At 32.7% G+C, this 20,964-nt stretch overlaps 1 protein-coding gene across 3 annotated transcripts in view; it reads left to right on the top strand.

Annotated features, from left to right (window-relative positions):
* Positions 1–20,964, top strand: part of Cfap47 (cilia and flagella associated protein 47) — a 220,494-nt gene that overhangs the window by 131,875 nt on the left and 67,655 nt on the right. For all 3 annotated transcript variants that reach the window (XM_034485406.2, XM_076919144.1, XM_076919145.1), the window contains 7 exons: positions 3,041–3,108; positions 4,514–4,659; positions 6,126–6,234; positions 7,525–7,748; positions 9,830–10,004; positions 13,810–13,851; positions 19,630–19,826. In XM_034485406.2, the coding sequence (XP_034341297.1) occupies positions 3,041–3,108; positions 4,514–4,659; positions 6,126–6,234; positions 7,525–7,748; positions 9,830–10,004; positions 13,810–13,851; positions 19,630–19,826 (961 nt within the window). The remainder of the gene's footprint in view (positions 1–3,040; positions 3,109–4,513; positions 4,660–6,125; positions 6,235–7,524; positions 7,749–9,829; positions 10,005–13,809; positions 13,852–19,629; positions 19,827–20,964) is intronic.

Genomic DNA, 20,964 nt, shown 5'->3' with positions numbered 1-20,964 from the left:
CATATTTTCTAGTTCCATCCATTTACCTAAGAATTTTTCAAATTCATTGTTTTTAATAGCTGAGTGATACTTTGACTTCTTCCTTTCTAATTTGTTTCCAATTGATCTCCTTTTGCTAATTTATTGCTCTAGCTAAAGCTTCAAGTCCTTATTAAATAGATATGGAAGGACTGAACAGCCTTGTCTTGTCCTTGATTTTAGTGAAATTGCTTTAGGTTTCTCACCACTTATTTTGATATTGGCTATCAGTTTGCTATATGTTGTCTTTATTGTATTGAAATATGTGCATTGTATCTGTGATCTCTCCAACACTTTTATTATGAAAGGGTGTTGAACTTTGTCAAAGGCTTTTTCATTTAGTTTGTTTATGTGATGGATTATGTTGACTGATTTTATTATGTTGAACAATCCCTGCATCTCTGTGTTAAAACATATTTGATCATGGTAGATGATATTTTTGATGTCTTCTTAGATTCTGTTTGTGAGTATTTTGGTGAACATTTTTACATCTATGTTTATAAAAGAAATTTTTCTATAAGTTTTTTTTTATTGAATCTTCATGTGGTTTGGATATTAAGGTGACTATGGACTCTTAACTAGAATTTGTTTTATGTTCCTTCTGTTTCATTTTGTGGAATAATTTGAGAGTATTGGTGTTAAATCATCTTTGAAAATCTAGAGTGTGAGGGTTTCATGTGCAGTTGGACTACCTTTTCTCTTTGCTGATGTGATCTGCCCTGGAGCAGGACATCATATACACACACACACACACACACACACACACACACACACATACATATACATAAGGTGAGACATAAGTATTCTTTAAAACATTTGAGCAAATAATTTAAGATTTTATCTCTTTCAGTTTCTTCCTTGAATAAGAAATTCTTTGGTCACCATAAATTTTGCTTAAATGACAATAAACATTTTCACATTAACAGTGACATTTTATGCTGTGACATTTTAAATTCTGATTTCTTTTTAAAGTAGCAATATTTGAGCAGAAATATCCCCAAAAAAGATTAACGAAAAAGCAAATTGTATTTACTTAATGATTTGAAATACAGCCTAGGAGTTTTCTATTGCAATGAAGCATGTTTTTCTGTTATATTTCTTTTCCATTATGCCAGCCCTCATGTAGCTTTTTTCATTGCCTAATTTGATAAAATGTTGTGGTTTCTTATAACTACTGACTGTAAAACTATTGACAATTTTTTTTAATGTATCCTTCACAATTTTTTTTAAAAAATGAAATGAACAACATACAATAATTAATAAATTTAAAATTTTCCCAAAGGAATGTTTTGAATGCAAATCCATTGACAATATTTTCATTGTATCTTTCCAAAATTACAAGAAAATGAAACAAGAAATGGTATAGTAATTTATAAACACTAATTTTTCCAGAAACAATATGTTGGAAGTAAGCTGAAACCTAAAATAATGACCCATTCACCAAGAAGCATAACCAAAAGAAATGCATCTAGAATGTCCCTAAATGTTATTTATTACTCTGTTTCACAAATGTTTTGCATTGCATTTAATAGTTCTTATTTATTTTTCTAAGCCTTTTCTGATAAAAAATAAGAGCAGTTTTTCTAAACAAATTTCTGGACACAAATATTTTTTAAAAAACTTTAACAGAGTCTACCATTAAGTATGTTATCTCAGTAATATCCTAGTCTAGAGAAAAAAAAAATCTAATTTTTTGATGAATAGTTACTTTCCTCCTTTTTTAGTCACAATACAGTATTGTACTGCTCCAATATGAAAGTTATGTGAGAATATGAATCTTATTTAACTAGTATTTTGTGTGCAGAAATCTATCTTATTTTTATGTGATGTCTTTAAGAACAAGTAGGACATCTTTTTTGTGATTCTACTGTTAGTCAGATTAAATGTAAAACTAAACCACTCAGCAAGGAAACAGTGGATTATATAATCTGGTATTGATTGTATATAAGAAAAACATACCTATATAAACTGAATAAGAAAATCTTTTGCACTGTGAACATAGATTTTCAAACAGATGACAATTGAGGAACAAAGATGCAATCTTTATTATTCTTTCTACTCTGTATAGTCTCTACTTTACATGTCAATGTACCAAGCTGTTGTTCCTACGACAGTTTAAAATTACAGTAACTATCAAATACAAAACAATATTAAATGTTTCTTAATTAGGGATTGCAGCACTTAAATTTTCTACCAAAATATTTATCAGTAGAATTAAAGCACAGAATAATTATGAACGTGGGAAATAACATCAAAAAGAATGTGTTACTAAGAACATGTTATTTCTAATTTCAAATCTAATTAATAGAAATGGAGGTATTTAGGATTTTATATAGATATAATAGTATTTTTCAGCATCTAATATATAAATATATACATATACATGTATATAATAAATATTGATTAATAGATTATTCATCAAGGTAATCATGTATAGCAACAAAGATATAAAATGGGTGAAAACTAAGGGTCTGGCATACCTGAAATATGTTAAGAGAGACAGTTGTCTCAGATTGTAATATGCGCCATCATTTCTAAACCTCCAAGTAAAAATTTAAAACTGCTAGATATCCTATCTTTAAGGAAACAAATAAAATTTGGAAATTATTATAAAGATTTTCTACCCCTGGAAGGCAAGTTCTTTCTAAGATCACTTTGGAAGAGAATTTCTGTTTAGCCCTAAGACACACCCTGTTTTTGACTCACTGTTTAAAAGTAAAAGGAACATTTCACTAAAATTTATAAATCATATTAAAGTGTGGGCAAATGCCTTGTAATTCCAGCACTGAAGAGTCAGAGAGGCAGATCTCTGAGTTCCAAGTCATCTTGATTTGTATAATGAACTGCAAGACAGTACATGATATATAATGAGACAACCATTTCCAAAAAAATGGTGGAAATATAAAAAAAACATCTAATTTGCACTTGTTTTACTTTTGAGTTTGTTTAAAATTGAAAATAGTGATAATTGTTAAATATCTATAATCTTTAATAAAATAAATATCCTTTTCCTCTCTGACAGTCGTCTTGTGAGTAGCGACTATGATGCTGATCGGGATTTTTCCAATGCTGAAAATGGCTTAAGAACATGTGAGCATCTCATTGAAAAGCTTGTTTTTTTGTTTGTTTGTTTTTATTTGTTGTTTTTTCTTGGTTCTGATTTTTATGTGAAAAAAAAGAACTGAACGGAGGTATTCATCAAGGGTACTTATGAGAATAGAATGGAGACTCATAGAGATATCTAGCCAGATGCAGATAGACTTGTGTCTGCCTTTTTTAAGTATCCTTTTGAAGATTCTGCCCTGACCTTTCCTTTTACTACTGAGTCTGTTTCCACTAGCTTATAAGATACATGGTAAAATATATGGTCCTTATTTTGCTTTTGAATTTTATTGAACTCTTTAAACCTACTTAAATACCAGGTATTATTAAAGTTAGAATTATAAAATACAGGTTTTTCACTTAGTATTATTAAGTAAATACAGGTCTCAAAAAGATGGGCAAAGTTACATAGAGGAGGCTGCAAAGAACTCTAATTTGAATTTCAGAAGATGATTTTTATATAGCTGAAAAGTTTAATGTTTGCACATTATATTTAACCATACTCTATTAAAATTTTGAAAATGCTGTGAAAAATATTGTAAAAGATGGGTAGAGTGATTGGCTGGAAACTGAATGTAGATATGTTCTGGGTAACTATAGCTACAGAACCAGCAATCACAATCACATCAATAATCAGATGTAACACTTCTATTAAATAGAAACTGAAACATGGAATATTTCTAAGCTATTTTATTCATCTGTCTTTTGCATAATGCTACCCTGCCCCTAGTATCTTATATGAGGCTGTTGGCTTATAATCTTATAAGTAGGATCTTTGTAGATCTAATGATTCTCAAAAATAATAACTGGGTTTTAAAAGATTGAAGAGGAAGGATGAAGCAGATAACAGATTACATAATATCAGAAACCATGGCACTTCAGTTCAGAGCATTTGTTCAGATGAAGTAACTAAGGTTGGCCTGTCATATCACTGCATTTGAGTAGCTTTCCAGGACTCGGTCTACATGGTTTAAACTACTGAAAAAAATATGAATACATTTTTGTGTGGGTATAGTATTCATTTCAAACTCAAATTGTCCATTATCTTTTATTTTGTATATTACTTTATAAGTCATCAAGAAGGGCCATTTTATACACACACACACACACACACACACACACACACGCCCGCACACAGACACATGAATTAAATTTAAATAGTACTAAAATCTTCTTTCATCAGATCATTTACTAAGAAATCATTAATAGATGAGCATGATTATATATTTGATTATGTCAAACTTGAGATCAGATCACCAGTACTTCCTTATTAAACGGTATGCATTTTGTTACAATGTTTTCAACATTTCATACGTCCTAAAATGTTAATTATTTCTGAAACAATATTTTGTTTAAATAATTTACTTATTAACTCTGTGTCATACTTTCATAGCAATTAAGTCTAACTTCATCAGAGAATTCTTCTGTTCAATTCCAACACTTTCCCTGGGACCAAAAGCATCTTCAAGCCTGGAGGTCTACTATCTTCCCTTTGACATGCATGTTCGCTATTGTGCCATCATCCTGAGCAACAAAGAAGTAAGTACAGAATTGTGCACAGTGCTTCTTCAATTATGGGTTGCTTCTGTTATGAAGTAAACATTAAAGGCAATATTGAAATAGCTGGAACTCTGGAAAAATCCATGTTTCTAGTCTTCAAATTCCAAGGGAAGAACCTTTTTCTGAATAATAGAGTCCCACTACTTGTAGATAAATTTTATGGGTGCTGCTTATGGAAGTTCCATGGAAGTAGAACTACCATGATAAGCTTTGTCTCAGTCTCTGTGAGTCGGAGATCTGGCCTGTCATGCTGAATCCTTTACATATGGTCTATTAAATATTCAGTGAAGGAACTGAACAAGACTGTCATCTCCTCATAGATTTATCTGAGGAAGGATCTGCTTCCAACTTCACAAGTTGATTATGGAGCTAATTTTTTTGTCCTGTGGCATTCATGCAGCTTGGTTCTTAAAACCAACAAAGGAGGGAACTATTCAGGAGAGGAAAAAAAAAAGAAGGACAAGAGAGGGGTGACTAACTCAAGGAGAGACTGACTAAGATAATAATTTCGAGGGGATTGGAATCCTCAGAATATATAGAAACACATTCATATATATGTGTGTTTACTAAATTTAACTAGTTGATGCAATTAGGAGATAGTACTTACCTAGTATCTGTAGAATTAATTGCACGTGTAAAATACTATATTCTATTATGGTCCCAAAAGGCTCCTCCAGATTTTTTGTTTGAATCAAGATCTAATACTATTTCTCTATCATTTTCTGGTATGTCTTTAGAAGACACTCTTTTTTTCCTCAACTTTTTTTTTATGTTATGATGTGAGCTTCTAAAGATACCAGCTGTACAGAGTAGGAAAATGGAACCCAGCGACCTGGTTTTCCTGTGGCTTAATAGCTGCTAAGAAGACAACAAGTTCATGCATGCTCACCACTATTAATTTCTCAGAGTATCATGTTGGTGTCCTTACATGTTTTCCACTTATATTTTAGCTTTATCTGTTTAGCAGTTTGTACTTCTTATCTAGTAATGTGTTCCAAAATATTTTAGGTATTCATTTTTAAAGTGTACTTTAAAATAGACTCATAGATTAACATGTTCTTGAATAGTTATTTAATAATAATAGTGATAATAAGATGAAGGACAGTTAAGAGGAAGAAGAAGTAGAAGAAATAAATTAATTGTTGCCGTGTTGTTACAGGATAATGAAAAGTATTCTTTCAGGGTTGCACAGTCATTTTCTGATTGCTTCTTAAGAATATTTGTAAAGAATTTCTTGGATCTTCCTTTTCAACCTTCATCTCTTTATAGTAGTCTAGTGTAATGCTATATTTATGTTGAGTTTTGGCCATTTGATTAGTATTGTTTGCTCAGAAAATTATGCAAGAGAGTTCCTAGAAGCTTATAGATTTTCACTGTAATATGAATATGAGTTGTATTTTTATGAGCACTTAAATTTCAGTATTATTATATGATTATATGTTTAGGTTGGAGATTTGATATACATTATAGAAGGAAAAGGATTGATACCCTTGCCTTCCAATTTTCTTCCAATGAAGCCTCCAAGTCCAATTGACTACAGCACTTGTCTAGAAGGTATATTGCACATATTTTGTTCCATTTTTTATGTTGACAAATGGGATTATTACTTGTATGGTCATGGTCATGCAGACATCCTTATAGTACTTTTCTCCAACAAGTAGTCATATTTTAGAAAGCCTTTTTCTAACTTTATTATGTTTTTTCCTATAAAACAGAACCATTTTAACAATTAAAATACAATTATTATTAGAATTTACTATACCAAATAATACTCAATAACTCTATCTACTTCTGTTGGATAATCACTACATTTTTTAAACTTCATGTATTTTTCATAATCTAGACTTCTATCTTTATATCTAAGTGTTGTTTCCTAACAATAGCATTGAAAGGGTCTGGTTGTTAATAAAGTTTTCTTTTTGGCTTATTCTTAAAGAGTGTCATTTTTATGTTTAGTTCCATTTCCTCTACCTTATCCTTATGTATATGGTAACTTATTCCAGTAATTGGGGAAACAAAATCTAAGACTGAATATAAACTTTTAACCATGAATTTTGATTGGAAAGAAAAGGAGCTACAAGAAATGAATGGGCACTGATTTTGAAAAATCAAGGAGCTTGCCAGCAGATATAAGATTGAGTATTTTATTTTATCAGGATGGCAGGGAAATTATATTTGTTAGTTTATGATAATAACATTTTAAAAGATAACTCTTCCTCGTGGTAAAGAGGATTTTCTTATGTAAGATAGAGATCAAGGGTTTGGTTGGTTGGTTGGTTTTTATTGTTGTTGTTTTTGGTGGGTTTTTTGTTTGTTTGTTTGTTTTTTCGTTGTTTTTTTTAGTTTGTTTCATCTTAAGATCAGATTTATCCCTGTAGATAACTGGCATGATCCTATAACTGGTTAGTTTTGTTCTCGTGAAAGGGTTGGGCACATTCCATACATCAGTAACAATAGGAAAAAGTGACCTCATTCCATTCACAGGCTTTAGTGTATTTTGCATGTGAGAAGCTGTCCTATCTTGTCCTTATTAGGATTACTATTACTACTTCTTCAGAAGCACAGAATACTAAGTTTTTGAGCATATTGATATTTTTAATAAAGCATTATTGGAGTAAAGCTTCTCTTGAAGAATACCAATACAGTATCTTTTATTTTTGATGTCTTATTCTTGAATTCGTTATTTAGAATTAATAAAAATGTATTACCCATTTACTTTTCCTCTGCTTAAATAACACCATAATGAACTGTATTTTTATGCTTCTAACCTCACAATTCATGCTTGATAGCAGTGTCAAGGGAATAAATGTTCATTATATTCATGAATATTTTTACTTTCCCCAGAATGTAAGGAAGATCCAGTTCTTTATTTGACCTGCAAACCCCATCAAATCCTTGATGTGGAACTTAAAGTACCACTGACTAATGAAGCAAAGGAAAAGGCTTTGGCTTTTGCAGCACAGCAACAGATGTCAACTCTTGAATATGAACGAAGGGCTATCGCTGGTACTCTGGAGAGCAGTACCATTCGTGCAGCTGTTGCCCTCCTAGGACTAACCAAGATTGAGGTAGGAATAGAAAAATGATGCCATTCATTTGCCTTTGGAAAAAAAAATAACCATGCCCAGCTGCGTAATTATAGGATGGTTACTTAACTTCCACAAGCTGCTATGTTTATATTTTTACCATACTGATAATGGTAATTTATGAAAATTGATATAAATTTGTAAAATACCTGTTAAATAATGAATGTTCTGTTCATGCATATTTGTGATTGCTGTTTATGATTAGTATTATCAGTAGTAGTACATTAGCATAGACTCTTATTATGGCTTGAAATAATGTATAATCTGTTCTCAATAAGCAGACAAAATGTATTTTTTAAAGATAAACACTCATAAGTTTTACTGTGAACATTCTAGCTTCTGACAGATAAAAGCCAATTTCTTGAAGATACTCTAGGAATGACCTTCCAGACCAATACTATCTTATCCCATAATCTCAGCTCCTCCATGAGGGTCTATTTATTCACAGAACCCCTCAGAACAGTCTTTTTTGGTTTTGCTTTTTCCAGTATCCTAGGCATATGTATGTTCCTGTGGCCTATGAATTTCTTCCATTGCCTTTTTCTTGATGTCATAGAACCCTTTTCTTAATTATTTAAGGAGTTCTCAATTAAATGCTAGTGAATCTCTCATTTTCAATTTTTGTAAATGTAATGGGTTGCTTTCTTCAGCCTTGTTAAAGATACACACAGACACACACAGACACACACGTGTACATGCATGTGTGTGTATATGTGTGTGAAGATAGATAGATAGACAGACTGACTAAATAGTTGGCATTGACATTTTATAAATGGTTTACTTTTCAGGCCCTAGAATAAATAAAGGCTATTATGAATTTCTAAGAAATAAATAAGATTTTAAAGATGACTTGATTTTAAAGATCTAATAAGCTATTCCTAATCATGTGACAGCCTCCTCATTAAGTTAACCCAAATATTTCCAAAAACTGATGATTCTCTTAACCAAAATTTATGCTTTTACACCATAGTGATTTTTGAGGAGCTTTATATGGAGCTATCATAATAAACTTTTAATGAGTAATCATTTAAAACTATCAGCCTATCACAAGGATACCCCCTTTCCTTATTTTCTTTACTTTTTTTCAGTACTAATTGTCAAAATAATTTATTATAAGTGGTTAGGGGGATTTCTGTATGACAGGTTTTCTTGCTTTATGGGTCAATTGACTTTTGACTTTTTTTTATGTTTGCATTTAAAGTCTTGTTCTTCTGAGAATAACATTTGTTTACTTAGCTTTTCTTTCAAATTTGAAGTTCTTAAACATCTAAAAGTTTTTACACTTTGTCTATCTTGATATCTAACACATGATATGTATTCTGAAGTAAATATTGTCTCTTGCATTTTGCTTCATTTACACTGTGAAAGCTAGGGTGATTGCCGCTGTTCAATTTTCATAAGAGCAGTATTGTGTCTAAAGGAGGATGTCAATAAGAATGTGTTGTAACCCACATTTTATGAGTAATGGTCATTTGAATTTAAAAAATAAAAAAAATCTAGATATGAGTGATCTTATCTGGGCATCCAGAAAGGCCTGAAACCTATTAGTTTTTATATGCTAAGAGAGAGAGAGAGAGAGAGAGAGAGAGAGAGAGAGAGAGAGAGAGAGAGAGACAGAGACAGAGAGAGAGAGAGAGAGAGACAGAGAGAGAGAGAGAGAGAGAGAATAAGAAAATCATTAATGAAGATAGTGGCTTGGGAGGTCCTGCAAATGATGTTAATATCTGATGTAAAGATGTGAAAGCACATAGGTTTCTACTCAAGAAGTAAAGTTGTATTTCAGGGTTGCTCATTAATGGAATGTTTTCCTTGCAACAGAAGTTATTGGTCACTGAACACATTAGAAAGGGGAACCAGGGCTACTTTTAAAAATGATATTAGGGGTAACTTGTATGCATTAGTGCTGCCTTTTACCCAGTCTTATGATAACACCTCCGAAGAAAGAAGTTTGTTTATGCTTGTATGTATTTTCCCCAAAATGTTTACCTGAGCATATAATGTTACTTTATGGTTTTGAGGTAAAAGTTTAGAAAATACAGTATATTTTCAATGTTTACTTGCAGTGCCTTTTGCTCTTTAATATGTCAAAGTTGAAGAAGCCTAAATCCATTTTATATAAATCAGAACTGAGCCTTCCTGCACATTTCAATATACCTAGGAAAATTTACATCCCTCAGATTCCAGAACCTCCAGATTTCCATATGCAATCTCTTCAAATTAAACCTCAAATTGCATCAGGTAATCAAGGATATTTTGATTGGAATATCTAGAATTATTGCAGATATTTAAATGTAGGAATACACTATAAGTGAACAATGTTTATGGGTAATATGTCTTTGATGTAACAATGTTCTTTATCATTTATTTATATAATGTATTTGTTATTGGTTTCCTAAAGCATGCTTATTTTATAATTGTCATGACAAATATATAAATTAGGTTAAAATGAATATTGACACATATGTATTATATGTCGTATACCTTACTAATATTTTATTAATAAGATAGTAAACGTGTAACTAAATGTTTTTTGCTGAAATTTATTTTTATTTTTTAAATCTTTTTATTTATATATTTATTTATTTACGCTAAAATTTTATTCACCTTCTAGTTCACCCTCTGACTCTTCTGCATCCCATACCTCCTCCCTGCCCCCTTTCTCCACAAGGATGTCTCCACCTGCCCAGACCTCTAAACTCCCTGGGACCTCTAGTCTCTTGAGTGTTAGGTGCATCTTCTCTGACTGAACCCAGACCCTGCAGTCCTCTGCTATATATGTGTCAGGGGCCTCATTATCAGCTGGTGTATGCTACCTAGTTGGTGGTCCAGTGTTTGAGAGAGATCTTGGGGGTCCAGATTAATTGAGACTACTGGTCCTCCTTCAGGGCCACCCTTCTCCTCAGCTTCTTCTAGATTTTCCTTATTTCAACCACAGGTGTCTCCAGCTTCTGGCCATTGGTTGGCTGTAAATATCTGCATCTGACTCTTTCACCTGCTTGTTGGGTCTTCTGTAGGGCAGTCATGATAGGTCCCTTTTTGAGAGTATTCTAATAGTCTCAGTAATAGTGTCAGGCCTTGGGATCTCCCCTTGACCTGGATCCTACTTTGGGCCTGTCACTGGACCATTTTTTCCTCAGATTCCTCTCCATTTCTATCTCTGCACTTCTTTCAGTCAGGAACCAAAAAAAAAGTCAGAGTTTTGACTGTGGAATGGCAACCCCATCCCTCAATTGATGTCCTGTCTTTCTGCTGGAGATGGGGTCTACACATTCACTCTCCCCCCTGTAGGGCATTTTACTTAAGGTCCCTCCCTGAGAGTTTTTCACCTCCCAGGTCTCTGGTACATTCTGCAAGATCTCAACCTTCCACCTCTGGAGGTTGCCTGTTTTCATTCTTTCTGCTGGCCCTCAGGGCTTCAGTCCTTTTCCCCCACCCAATACCAGATCCTGTACCTCTCTTCCCCACCTCCATCTACTTTTCCTCCCAGCTTCCTCCCTCCCTGCTTATAATTGCTTTCTTTTTCCTCCCAAGTGGAACTGAAGCATCCTCACTTGGGCCTTTCAGCTTGTTGAACTTTTTGAGTTCTCTGGACTGTATCCTGGGTGTTCTATCCTTTTTTTTTTTTTTTTTTTTTTTGGATAAGATCCACTTATTATAGAGTACATACCAGGCATATCCTTTTGTATCTGAGTTATCTCACTCAGGATGATATTTCCTAGTTCTATCCATTTGCCTGCAAAACCCAGGATGTCCTTGTTCTTAATGGCTGAATGGTATTCTGTTGTGTAAATGGACCACATTTTTTGTATCCATTCTTCTGTCATGGGACATCTGGGTTGTTTTCAGCTTCTGGCAATCATGAACAAGGCTAATGAATATAGTGAAACAAGTGCCCCTGTGGCATGGTGGGGCATCTTTTGAGTATATTACCAAGAGTGTTATTGCTGGGTCTTCAGGTAGATCTATTTCCAATTTTCTTAGGAACCTCCAGATTGATTTCCAGGTGGTTGTACCAGTTTGCAATCCTTCCAGGAATGGATCAGTGTTCTTCTTTCTCCACATCCTCATCAACATCTGTTGTCACTTGAGGTTTTGAACTTAGCCATACTGATTGGTGTTGAGGTAGAATCTCAGGGTCATTTTGATTTGCATTTCTCTGATGACTAAAGACTTGGAACATTTCTTTAGGTGCTTCTCAGTCATTTAAGATCCTGTTGTGAATTCTCAGTTTAGTTTTATACCCCATTTTTTTGATTGGGTTGTTTGATTTTTTGGTGTTTATCTTGTTGATTTCTCTATATATTTTAGATATTGCCCTCTATTGGATGTGGGGTTGGTGAAGATTTTCTTCCCAATCTGTAGTTTGCCAATTTGTGTTATTGACTATATCCTTTGCCTTACAGAAGCTTTCCAGTTTCATGAGGTCCCATTTATCAATTCTTTATGTTAGAGTGTGAGCCATTGGAGTTCTGCTTAGGAAATTTCTCCCTGTACCAGTGAGTTCAAGGCCCTTTCCCACTTTCTCTTCTATTATATTCAGTGTATCTGGTTGTACGTTGAGGTCCTTGATCCACTTAGACTCGAGATTTGTGCAAGGTGACAAATATTGGTCTATTTTTATTTTTCTACATACAGACAGCCAGTTGTATCAGCACCATTTATTGAAGGTACTTTCTTTTATCCATTGTATATTTTTGGCTTCTTTGTCAAAAATCAAGTGTCTGTAAGTGTGTGGTTTTATTTCAGGGTCTTCCATTCTATTCCATTGATCAACATGTCTATCTCTGTACAAATATCATGGAGTTTATATCACTATTGCTCTATAAGAAAGCTTGAGGTCAGGGACAGTGATTCCCCCAGCCATTCTTTTATTGTTAAGGATTGTTTTTGTGCTGGGCAGTGGTGGCACACGCCTTTAATCCCAGCATTTGGGAGGCAGAGGCAGGTGGATTTCTGAGTTCGAGGCCAGCCTGGTCCAGTGTGAGTTCCAGGAAAGCCAGGGCTACACAGAGAAACCCTGTCTCAAAAAACCCCCCAAAAATTATTTTTGCTATTCTGTGTTTTTTGCCTTTCCAAATGAATTTGACAATTGTTCTTTCTGTGTCTTTAGAGAATTGTGTTGGAATTTTGATGGGGATTGCATTGAATCTATAGATTGCCTTTGGTAGGATGACCATGTTTATTTACTATGTTAATTCTACCAATACATTAGCATGGGAGATCTCTCCATTTTCTGAGACCTTCTTTTATTTCTTTCTTGAGAGACTTGAAGTTACTGTTATACAGATCCGTTACTTGTTTGGTTAAAGTTACCCCAATGTGTTTTATATTATTTGTGGCTATTATAAAGGGGATTGTTTCCATAATTTCTTTCTCAACCGTTTTATCATTTGTCTAAAGGAAGGTTACTGATTTATCTGAGTTAATTTTATATCAGGCCACTTTACTGAAGTTGTTTATCAGCTGGAGAAGTTCTCTAGTAGAATTTTTGGGGTCACTTATGTATACTATTATATCATATGCAAATAGTGATACCTTTATTTCTTCTTTGCCAATTTGTATCCCCCTGATCTCTTTTTGTTGTCATATTGTTCTAGCTAGCATTCCTAGTACTATCTTGAATATATATGGGGAGAGTGGGTATCCTTGTCTTGTCCCTGATTTTAGTGTGATTGCTTCAAGTATCTCTCCGTTTAATTTGATATTGGCTGTTGGTTTGCAGTAAATTGCTGTCATTATGTTTAGGTCTGGGTCTTGAATTCCTGATCTCTCCAATACTTTTAACATGAAAGGGTGTTGTTCATTTTTTATTTTAGTTCCTGCCAACTTGATGGGCAATACAATAACTAGTGTGTGTTATCTTCAAATGTACCATAACTTTAGTTTTATATATAATGTGTTACATTTTTGGTAAATGTCATTTTAGTGAAGTTTCACATGTGAGTCTCCTCTGGTTTTGTATTAACTGTAAAATATTTCTAAGCCTGAAAATGTGGTTACTAATTATAAACTGAAGAATTTTCTGTTCAATTTATGTTCTTAGGAGAACGGCCAATCCAGAGACAACTGCCAAGCACCCAAGCAGGTATCAATAATTTAAGAATTAGTTCTCAAATAAGGCAACAAATAACAGATCATATGGAAAACTTGAAGTGACATTTCCTGACTAAGCGTTATGGGAAAAATGAATGGGTGAATGAATGAATGAATCAGTCAATCAATCAATCAATTCTGAGACAGCCAGGGAAGAGGATTCTGCAATAACAAGGATTATATAAACACTTAAACATACCTAACAATTAAAATCACAAAATTAATGTACCCCCTAAGTATATTGGTCAGGTGATTTGGGCAAGCAGGCTCCAGAAAAGTGTGAAAACCTTTTATTGTATATGTAAATGCTATAGGATTCTTCACTTTGTAGTTGTAGGCTAATGTGTGCTGAATATTGCAATGCATTCTAAGAGTTTCACCTAATAGGCATAAGGATATTAGGTCAAATGCAGACACTAAAAGCAAATGGCTATTAAGTGGCTAACATTTCAAGATGATTTTCATTCTTAATCTTTAACATTGTACCTTAACAAAACAAGTATATACAAGGAAATTTTTATTTCACCTGTATCCATATGTAGGAGGCTAGTTTGAGAAAGACCTATGACTTATTGTGGTTCTCCAAGTGGGAAGTATAGTTAAGCAAGGTCAAGCAGTCTGCAGACTGTTCGCTACAGGCACAGCTTCTTTAGAAAACTGTTTTCCAAAATTCTTACTTGTATTATCTTTATTAATGCTTTGTAAAAGTTCACTTCTTACACTGTTAGTGGAATGAACAAAGAAAATTCCTAATCTTTTTTCTCTCCCCCTATCCACCCTTGTGAATATGCTCATTCTTATACCTTAAGTTGATTCTCATTCCAAGGATTGAAATTTTACTTACTGCCAGGCTTTTGCCATACATGAAGACAACCTCATGCAGAATTTGTGGGCATCAGCCCTTCTGTAGCATGATTCCTTCTTGTGAACAAATTCATCTTCCTCTGTTCTATTGTTTATTAATAGCAGGGATGAATTTCTACTCCCTGTCTAAAATATCTTGCTTTTCTTGCCAGAATTTCTCCTTCTTCAGATATATAATAGTGTGCTCACCATGCTCTGTATCCTTGTTTTTGGTTGCCCACTTCCCTTTCAATTTGAAATTTTGGATCTTTTGTAACTGTCGAACTGACTTCTTTGACATCAGCCTGATCCATTTTCATTTCCCATTGCTTTTTTCACTGCATCCACCTGATGGTAAGTATACTTCCCACTTTGATAACCACAGTAAGTCATAGGTCTTTCTCAAACTAGCCTCCCACATATGGATACAGGTGAAACAATAATTTCCCTGTATATACTCAAGTACTGGACTAAACAGGCAAAGTTGACTAGCAAAAAATTACATAATTTAATATAATTTTATACAGTACTGTTTGTACTGTATTTCTTTTACTCTACATTTTGTGAGACAGGTTCTCCTTGTGCAGCCAGGCTGATTTGGTACATGACCTTCTAAGTCTTGGACTTACTTACATGTATGCTGTCATGTTCAAATGCAGTTCATCTTTTGTTCCTTTTTATGGAATATTGATATGGAGCACATTAACATTTAAGAGACAAGTAGTTTTCAACTGAGTTATCACTCAAGCAAGATTTTTTCTTATAATTTCAAAACATTTTCAGTTTGATAAATAACTCAATTTCATGTTTATGATTTTATGCAAGAGAAGAGGGCTAAAACTTTATTTTTTGAACTTTTAAAAAGTTTATTATTTTTTCTATTTTATCTTTATTGTTGCACATACACTCTATAGTCTGTCATAATCAATTTAGACAGGTGTTTAAACGTAAAATTTGTAAGTTTTCTCCTAGTTTGTTGTCATGAAGATCTTGCTCATTAGCTTGGTAACAGTTCATTCAAATTACTTGTGCACTTAACAGATCAGCCTTACAGTAATTAAAATAAATGAGATGGTTTTTTATATATGACAATGAGACAAAATTTATGTTATGAGAAGTCAAAATGAAAATACAAAGTTGATTTGCTATCAGAAGTTCCTTGCCTTTCTTCCCCATGGAGGATTTAATTAGAAAGTGCAATCGTATTTCAGCTATGCCTTTGGAAAATTTTGTGTTTGTAAACAATTATGCATGGAAAGAAGCTCTGTCGTTAAAATGGTAGCAATGTAGCACTTCCTCATCAACCTATTTTTAATTTTCTATGAAATGATCCATGAAGCAACATAGAATGTAAACTTAAAACTAAACAACAATGAAAAGATAACAAACTATTTGTATGAATCCTTTGAAGAATTATCTCTAGTTACCGAGCTGATGTGACCAGATTTGTTGCCCTTTGCAGGTTCAAGCACAATTAAAACATAATTTAGGTGTAAAGAAGCTACAATCCGGTTACCTGCTCTCCTTTTCTCGCAGGAACTCATTTCTGTGTACCTATGAGAGTACAGAATGTAAATGAGTACCACCTCCTAATTTCTTGCTCATAGGAATCCAAAATTATTTTTTCTGTTGAATGAATATGTGAGAATTCTTTTGAAGGACAGACTTGACTTGTATTCTGCCTGACAATCTTTTAACACTAGTCTTGCATCCTTCTTGAAAAAAAATCTGTAATGAAAACAACTGTAACTCTAGGAGAAAATATACCCCAAATGATGCAATAAGGAAAGTATATACACCCATGGCAGTGTCTGGCCATGTTAGTCAAGGTGGTGGTAAAAATGGTGAGAAAGATGGAAATGATTTAATTAAATTGTTGTACATGCTCTTGATTGAGATTTATCAATTAACCAGAAAATAGAATTCATAAAATGTAAATTCCCCCTGCATTTTAGATATGGATCAATAAATACAAAAAATATTTTTCCTACAATTAGCCAGCAAATGCTTGTTCAGTACAGAAAATTGACCCCAAATCTCTATGTTGAGTTCACTCTACATTTAAGCCTAACTGCAATGTGATATGAGAGGAAGAACCTGTAGAAATAAGTACTTAGAAAGAGTACATCTCTCCTACATTTAGAAGCAAAAGAGAAAACTGAAAGAAACAAATGAATGGCCAGAATTTTTTATCCTACTAAAGATATCATTCAGCATGTTAAGAGCTCACATTCAAATATTCACAATATAGTTTCTATATGTCCATGAAATTAAGGTTATTTTTTATTATTACAATATGTTTGGTATTAAATCATCAACATTATTGTAGTCAATCCCTTCAGAAAAAAATATTTTTCTTGAATTTTAATATTTTCTTGAATATTAATCTATATTTATCAATAGAACTACCATTATCCATGGACTATATAGTCATTTTTCATTCTTTCTTATTGAATGAGGAAATTCAGTAATGAGACGATATTGTAACACAATGAGCCTGCCATTTTATTTACTCTAGTATTTGGAAGGTAGATGATCTTCTATCAATAAGAATATAACAGATGAACTATAAAGGGCAAAATTGCAATTGGCATATGTGACTTGGAGTTTGGTAACAAATTTCTGTGACATGTTGCAAAAATATGAACTATTTATTTAAAGTATGGTTAGTAAACTGGTCAGGTGTCCTCTGTCAATATATTTTTCATAGATATATTGTTCAATAAAATATTTTGACAGATAAATGAATATTAATTAGTATAGAAATATAGTTTTTACATTCAGTAACTCATTTCTAAATGAAGAGCTTGTATTTAGTGTTCATATAGAAATATGAAATTAACTAGATGATAGTAAGTTACTTCATCACTCCCATGTGTGATGCACTGTTATATCATGGAAAATTGAGCAAATTAGTTTATTAAGTTATACTGAATAGTGAATATGTTAATTTATAAATCCTGAAATTTTCTTATTTTGTCTATAAGAAAACTATACATGTGAATAGAAACAAATTTTTAAGTAAATCAACCCAAGCCTCATAAAATTTTTAATGAGACTTATTTTACATATGGCACAAACTATCTTGAATATAATAGTATTTATTTTCTTGTAACATTATATACTAGAAGAATCGGTGTGGCATATAATTCTCCAAATACATTTCTACCATGAATAAGTCATGGTTGGTCCATACTGTGACTTTGGTCAGTTCAAATTAAAAATGGTATCTCACATTTCTTTTTTTAATATTCAAAATTTTTAAAAAATAAAAAGTACCTAGCACACTTTTATATAGATTACATTCTGTTATTTTATGTTGAAAACTAAAACTTGCTACTACCTGGGAAATGAAGCTTAATTTAAAAATTTTTGAACTCAAAAAATTATATGAGACAGTAATAGCATAGGATATTTGGGTCATAATCAATTTTACTCTCCTTTTCAACCATAACATGAATGATAATGGTTCTCATTGTAGGCATGTGGATATTTGACCTCACAAACTTAATCTTTTACCTATATTCCTTATAATAGACACTCCTTACTTACTCTACAATTCTTAAAGTCAATCAGCATGAAAATAGAACTAAGAATATGTTTTATGAAAATATCATAGAAAGGATTAAGTTTCTTTCAGTTGTAACTTATAATGCCTAATGAACATGGAGCATCAATATAGTCGGGCTCCATGTAGGTCTGTATCATTTGACATTTAATCTGTCTGTCTGTCTGTCTGTCTGTCTGTCTGTCTCTCTGTCTCTGTCTCTGTCTCTCTGTCTCTGTTTCTCTCTCTCTCCTGTGTGTGTGTGTGTATGTGTGTGTGTGTGTGTGTGTGTGTGTGGTGACTTAAAGACTAAAAGTCATATGCCATAAGAAAGAAATTTCTATTTATTAAATCTAAGACTATGTATCTCAAAGGAGACACAGACTATGTCCTGAAAACAAATAGTTTGAGAGTTGAACTCTGAAAGCACGTATGGGTATATGGGAGACAATGAAGAGAAGTGGAAACATTACTTGCAGAGCTTAGGGTACATTGTAGAAGTAGGTGATATGTCTAAAATAAAATAACAGATTGTATTGCAGCACAATCTTGTAAATATATTTCTGTTTAGGAAAAATGGCTTCTAAGAGAACACACACACTCACACATACACACACACACACACACACACACACCAGAATCAGCCTGTTATTTTAGCTGTCTAAGACAAAGAAACAATGTTTCTTTCAACTAATCTTTAAAAATAAAACCAATAATTTCATGAATTGTACTGATGCAATAAATTTTATTTTTAATTTGGAAGAGAAGGAGTCTTACCCTTTATTCTTTAGGGTCATGCAGTGAATGATTCGGATTATAATATAGAGCTAAGAATGTCCCTGGCTTTCACTTTAATACTAATCACTAGTCATTAAGGGTTTAAATCAGATGTTTAAGTTGAAAACTATGTGGGCTATTTGTGTTTGAGAACATGGCATGTAATCCTAGATCATCAATATAACCTCTTCATTTATTCACTCACTTCAAGTGAAATGGAGGCATTTCACTGGTTCTGACCAATTAAATATTTTATAGTAATTGGATATTGAACACTGAAAATCCCTAAAACACCCATTTCTCTTCCCTTGACTTGTCATTCAAAATGTAAAGTAAAAGCAATATAGGGATGTCTTTTAAAACACAGAAACCCTATTATCATTTTCGAATGGAAGATCTCTTCCACAAAACTATGAAAGATATCATCTCTCATTCAAAAACAAGTTTTATTATAAAACATATATATAATATGTAGTATTGAAGATACCTTGTCTATTCTAAGTAGATACATTTTCACAGAATAATATTAAGCATTGATTAGCAAAATTAAATTTAGGTCTTATGATACTTAAAATGACTCTTGATTTTAAATTATTTTGCTAGCTTTAGAAGGAACGGTTTCAATTCCTTTACGATTTGCTCCTCTTGGGTCTGGAAGATACCCTTGTAAAATATTGTTGGTATCAAGATATGATGTACGTGTGTATGTAATCGAAGGTATAGTAAATGAAGAAGAACCAGAAGCTGAATTGTTGTTTAGAACACCAGCATTTGAACCGCTTACACAACATATCCCAATAGTAAGTGACAATTCTTTTTTGTTGTTGTTGTTGTTTTAACAATTTACTGAAGCTTCTGGATAATATAGAAATTTATAATTGTATTTCATAGTGGAAATTATTTTTCTCATTGTGTCAGGGATTCTTCCTGAATATAAACTCAGCTACAACACAAGCATCATTTCTATTTGATCTATTTCCTTAAAAATGTGATATCCTTAACCTCTCACCAAATACCTAATAAAAGTTATTTATCCTGGAGTCACCATGCTGGGATACAGATGATCAGATCACAACTCCAAATGCTGTTGGTTTTAACATGAATAAGATGGGTTCATAGGTCCTAAGAAACCTCACTTTCCCCTATCAGACAAAGTGGCAACACAGCAAAAAATTGGGTAATATAATTTTAGGAGAATTTCTGAATTCAGAACAATAAATTAAGTTTTGTTCCTTTAATTACTAAAAATAACCCAGTCAGGATGACTAACATAAATCTATCTGTTCTGATGAGATATATAGCATCTGTTAGGTGAGAAATGTACCAGTTACAATACCCTTTATGTTTCTTTACTAGTAATGAATCATATCATTCAGGATCTTATTACTGTTGTTAAATTGTGGACATTTGTCATAAATTATCATAAATTAATCTTCAGTAAACCAAACAAATTACTTTCTCTAGATATTAAATAATGCCTGGATAAACTTATCAGGTAATATTTCTGTTATTACTTATAAAAAATCTGGGTAGTCTTGTTACTTTACACATTTTTAAAAATTGTACTTCACACTTTTTCCTTTAGATGTCCCATTCCCAAATTTTTATTTTCTAATACATGGAATAATTCATAATAATTTAAGTATTTTATCAAATACTAATTCTGTCCACTGCATTATGCTTCTTATTTAAAAGTAATTTAATTAGCCTACATAGACATGGGTGATTTTTATTATTTTTTCCATACTACAGTTTTCATTGCATTTAATTTGGTTGATTCTAAAGTTCTCACAATCCCATCTCGTTTCTTTGTTGCCCCCTTCTCTACTGAAACTTTTTCTTTTGTTTGTTTTTTTCAAGACAGTGTTTCTCTGTCTAGTCCTGGCTGTCCTGGAACTCACTCTATAGACCAGGATGGCCTAGAACTCAGAAATCCAC

This window comes from Arvicanthis niloticus, chromosome X (assembly GCF_011762505.2).
Source record: "Arvicanthis niloticus isolate mArvNil1 chromosome X, mArvNil1.pat.X, whole genome shotgun sequence".
NCBI classification, from domain to species: Eukaryota; Metazoa; Chordata; class Mammalia; order Rodentia; family Muridae; genus Arvicanthis; species Arvicanthis niloticus.
This window is presented reverse-complemented; position numbering and strand designations above follow the sequence as displayed.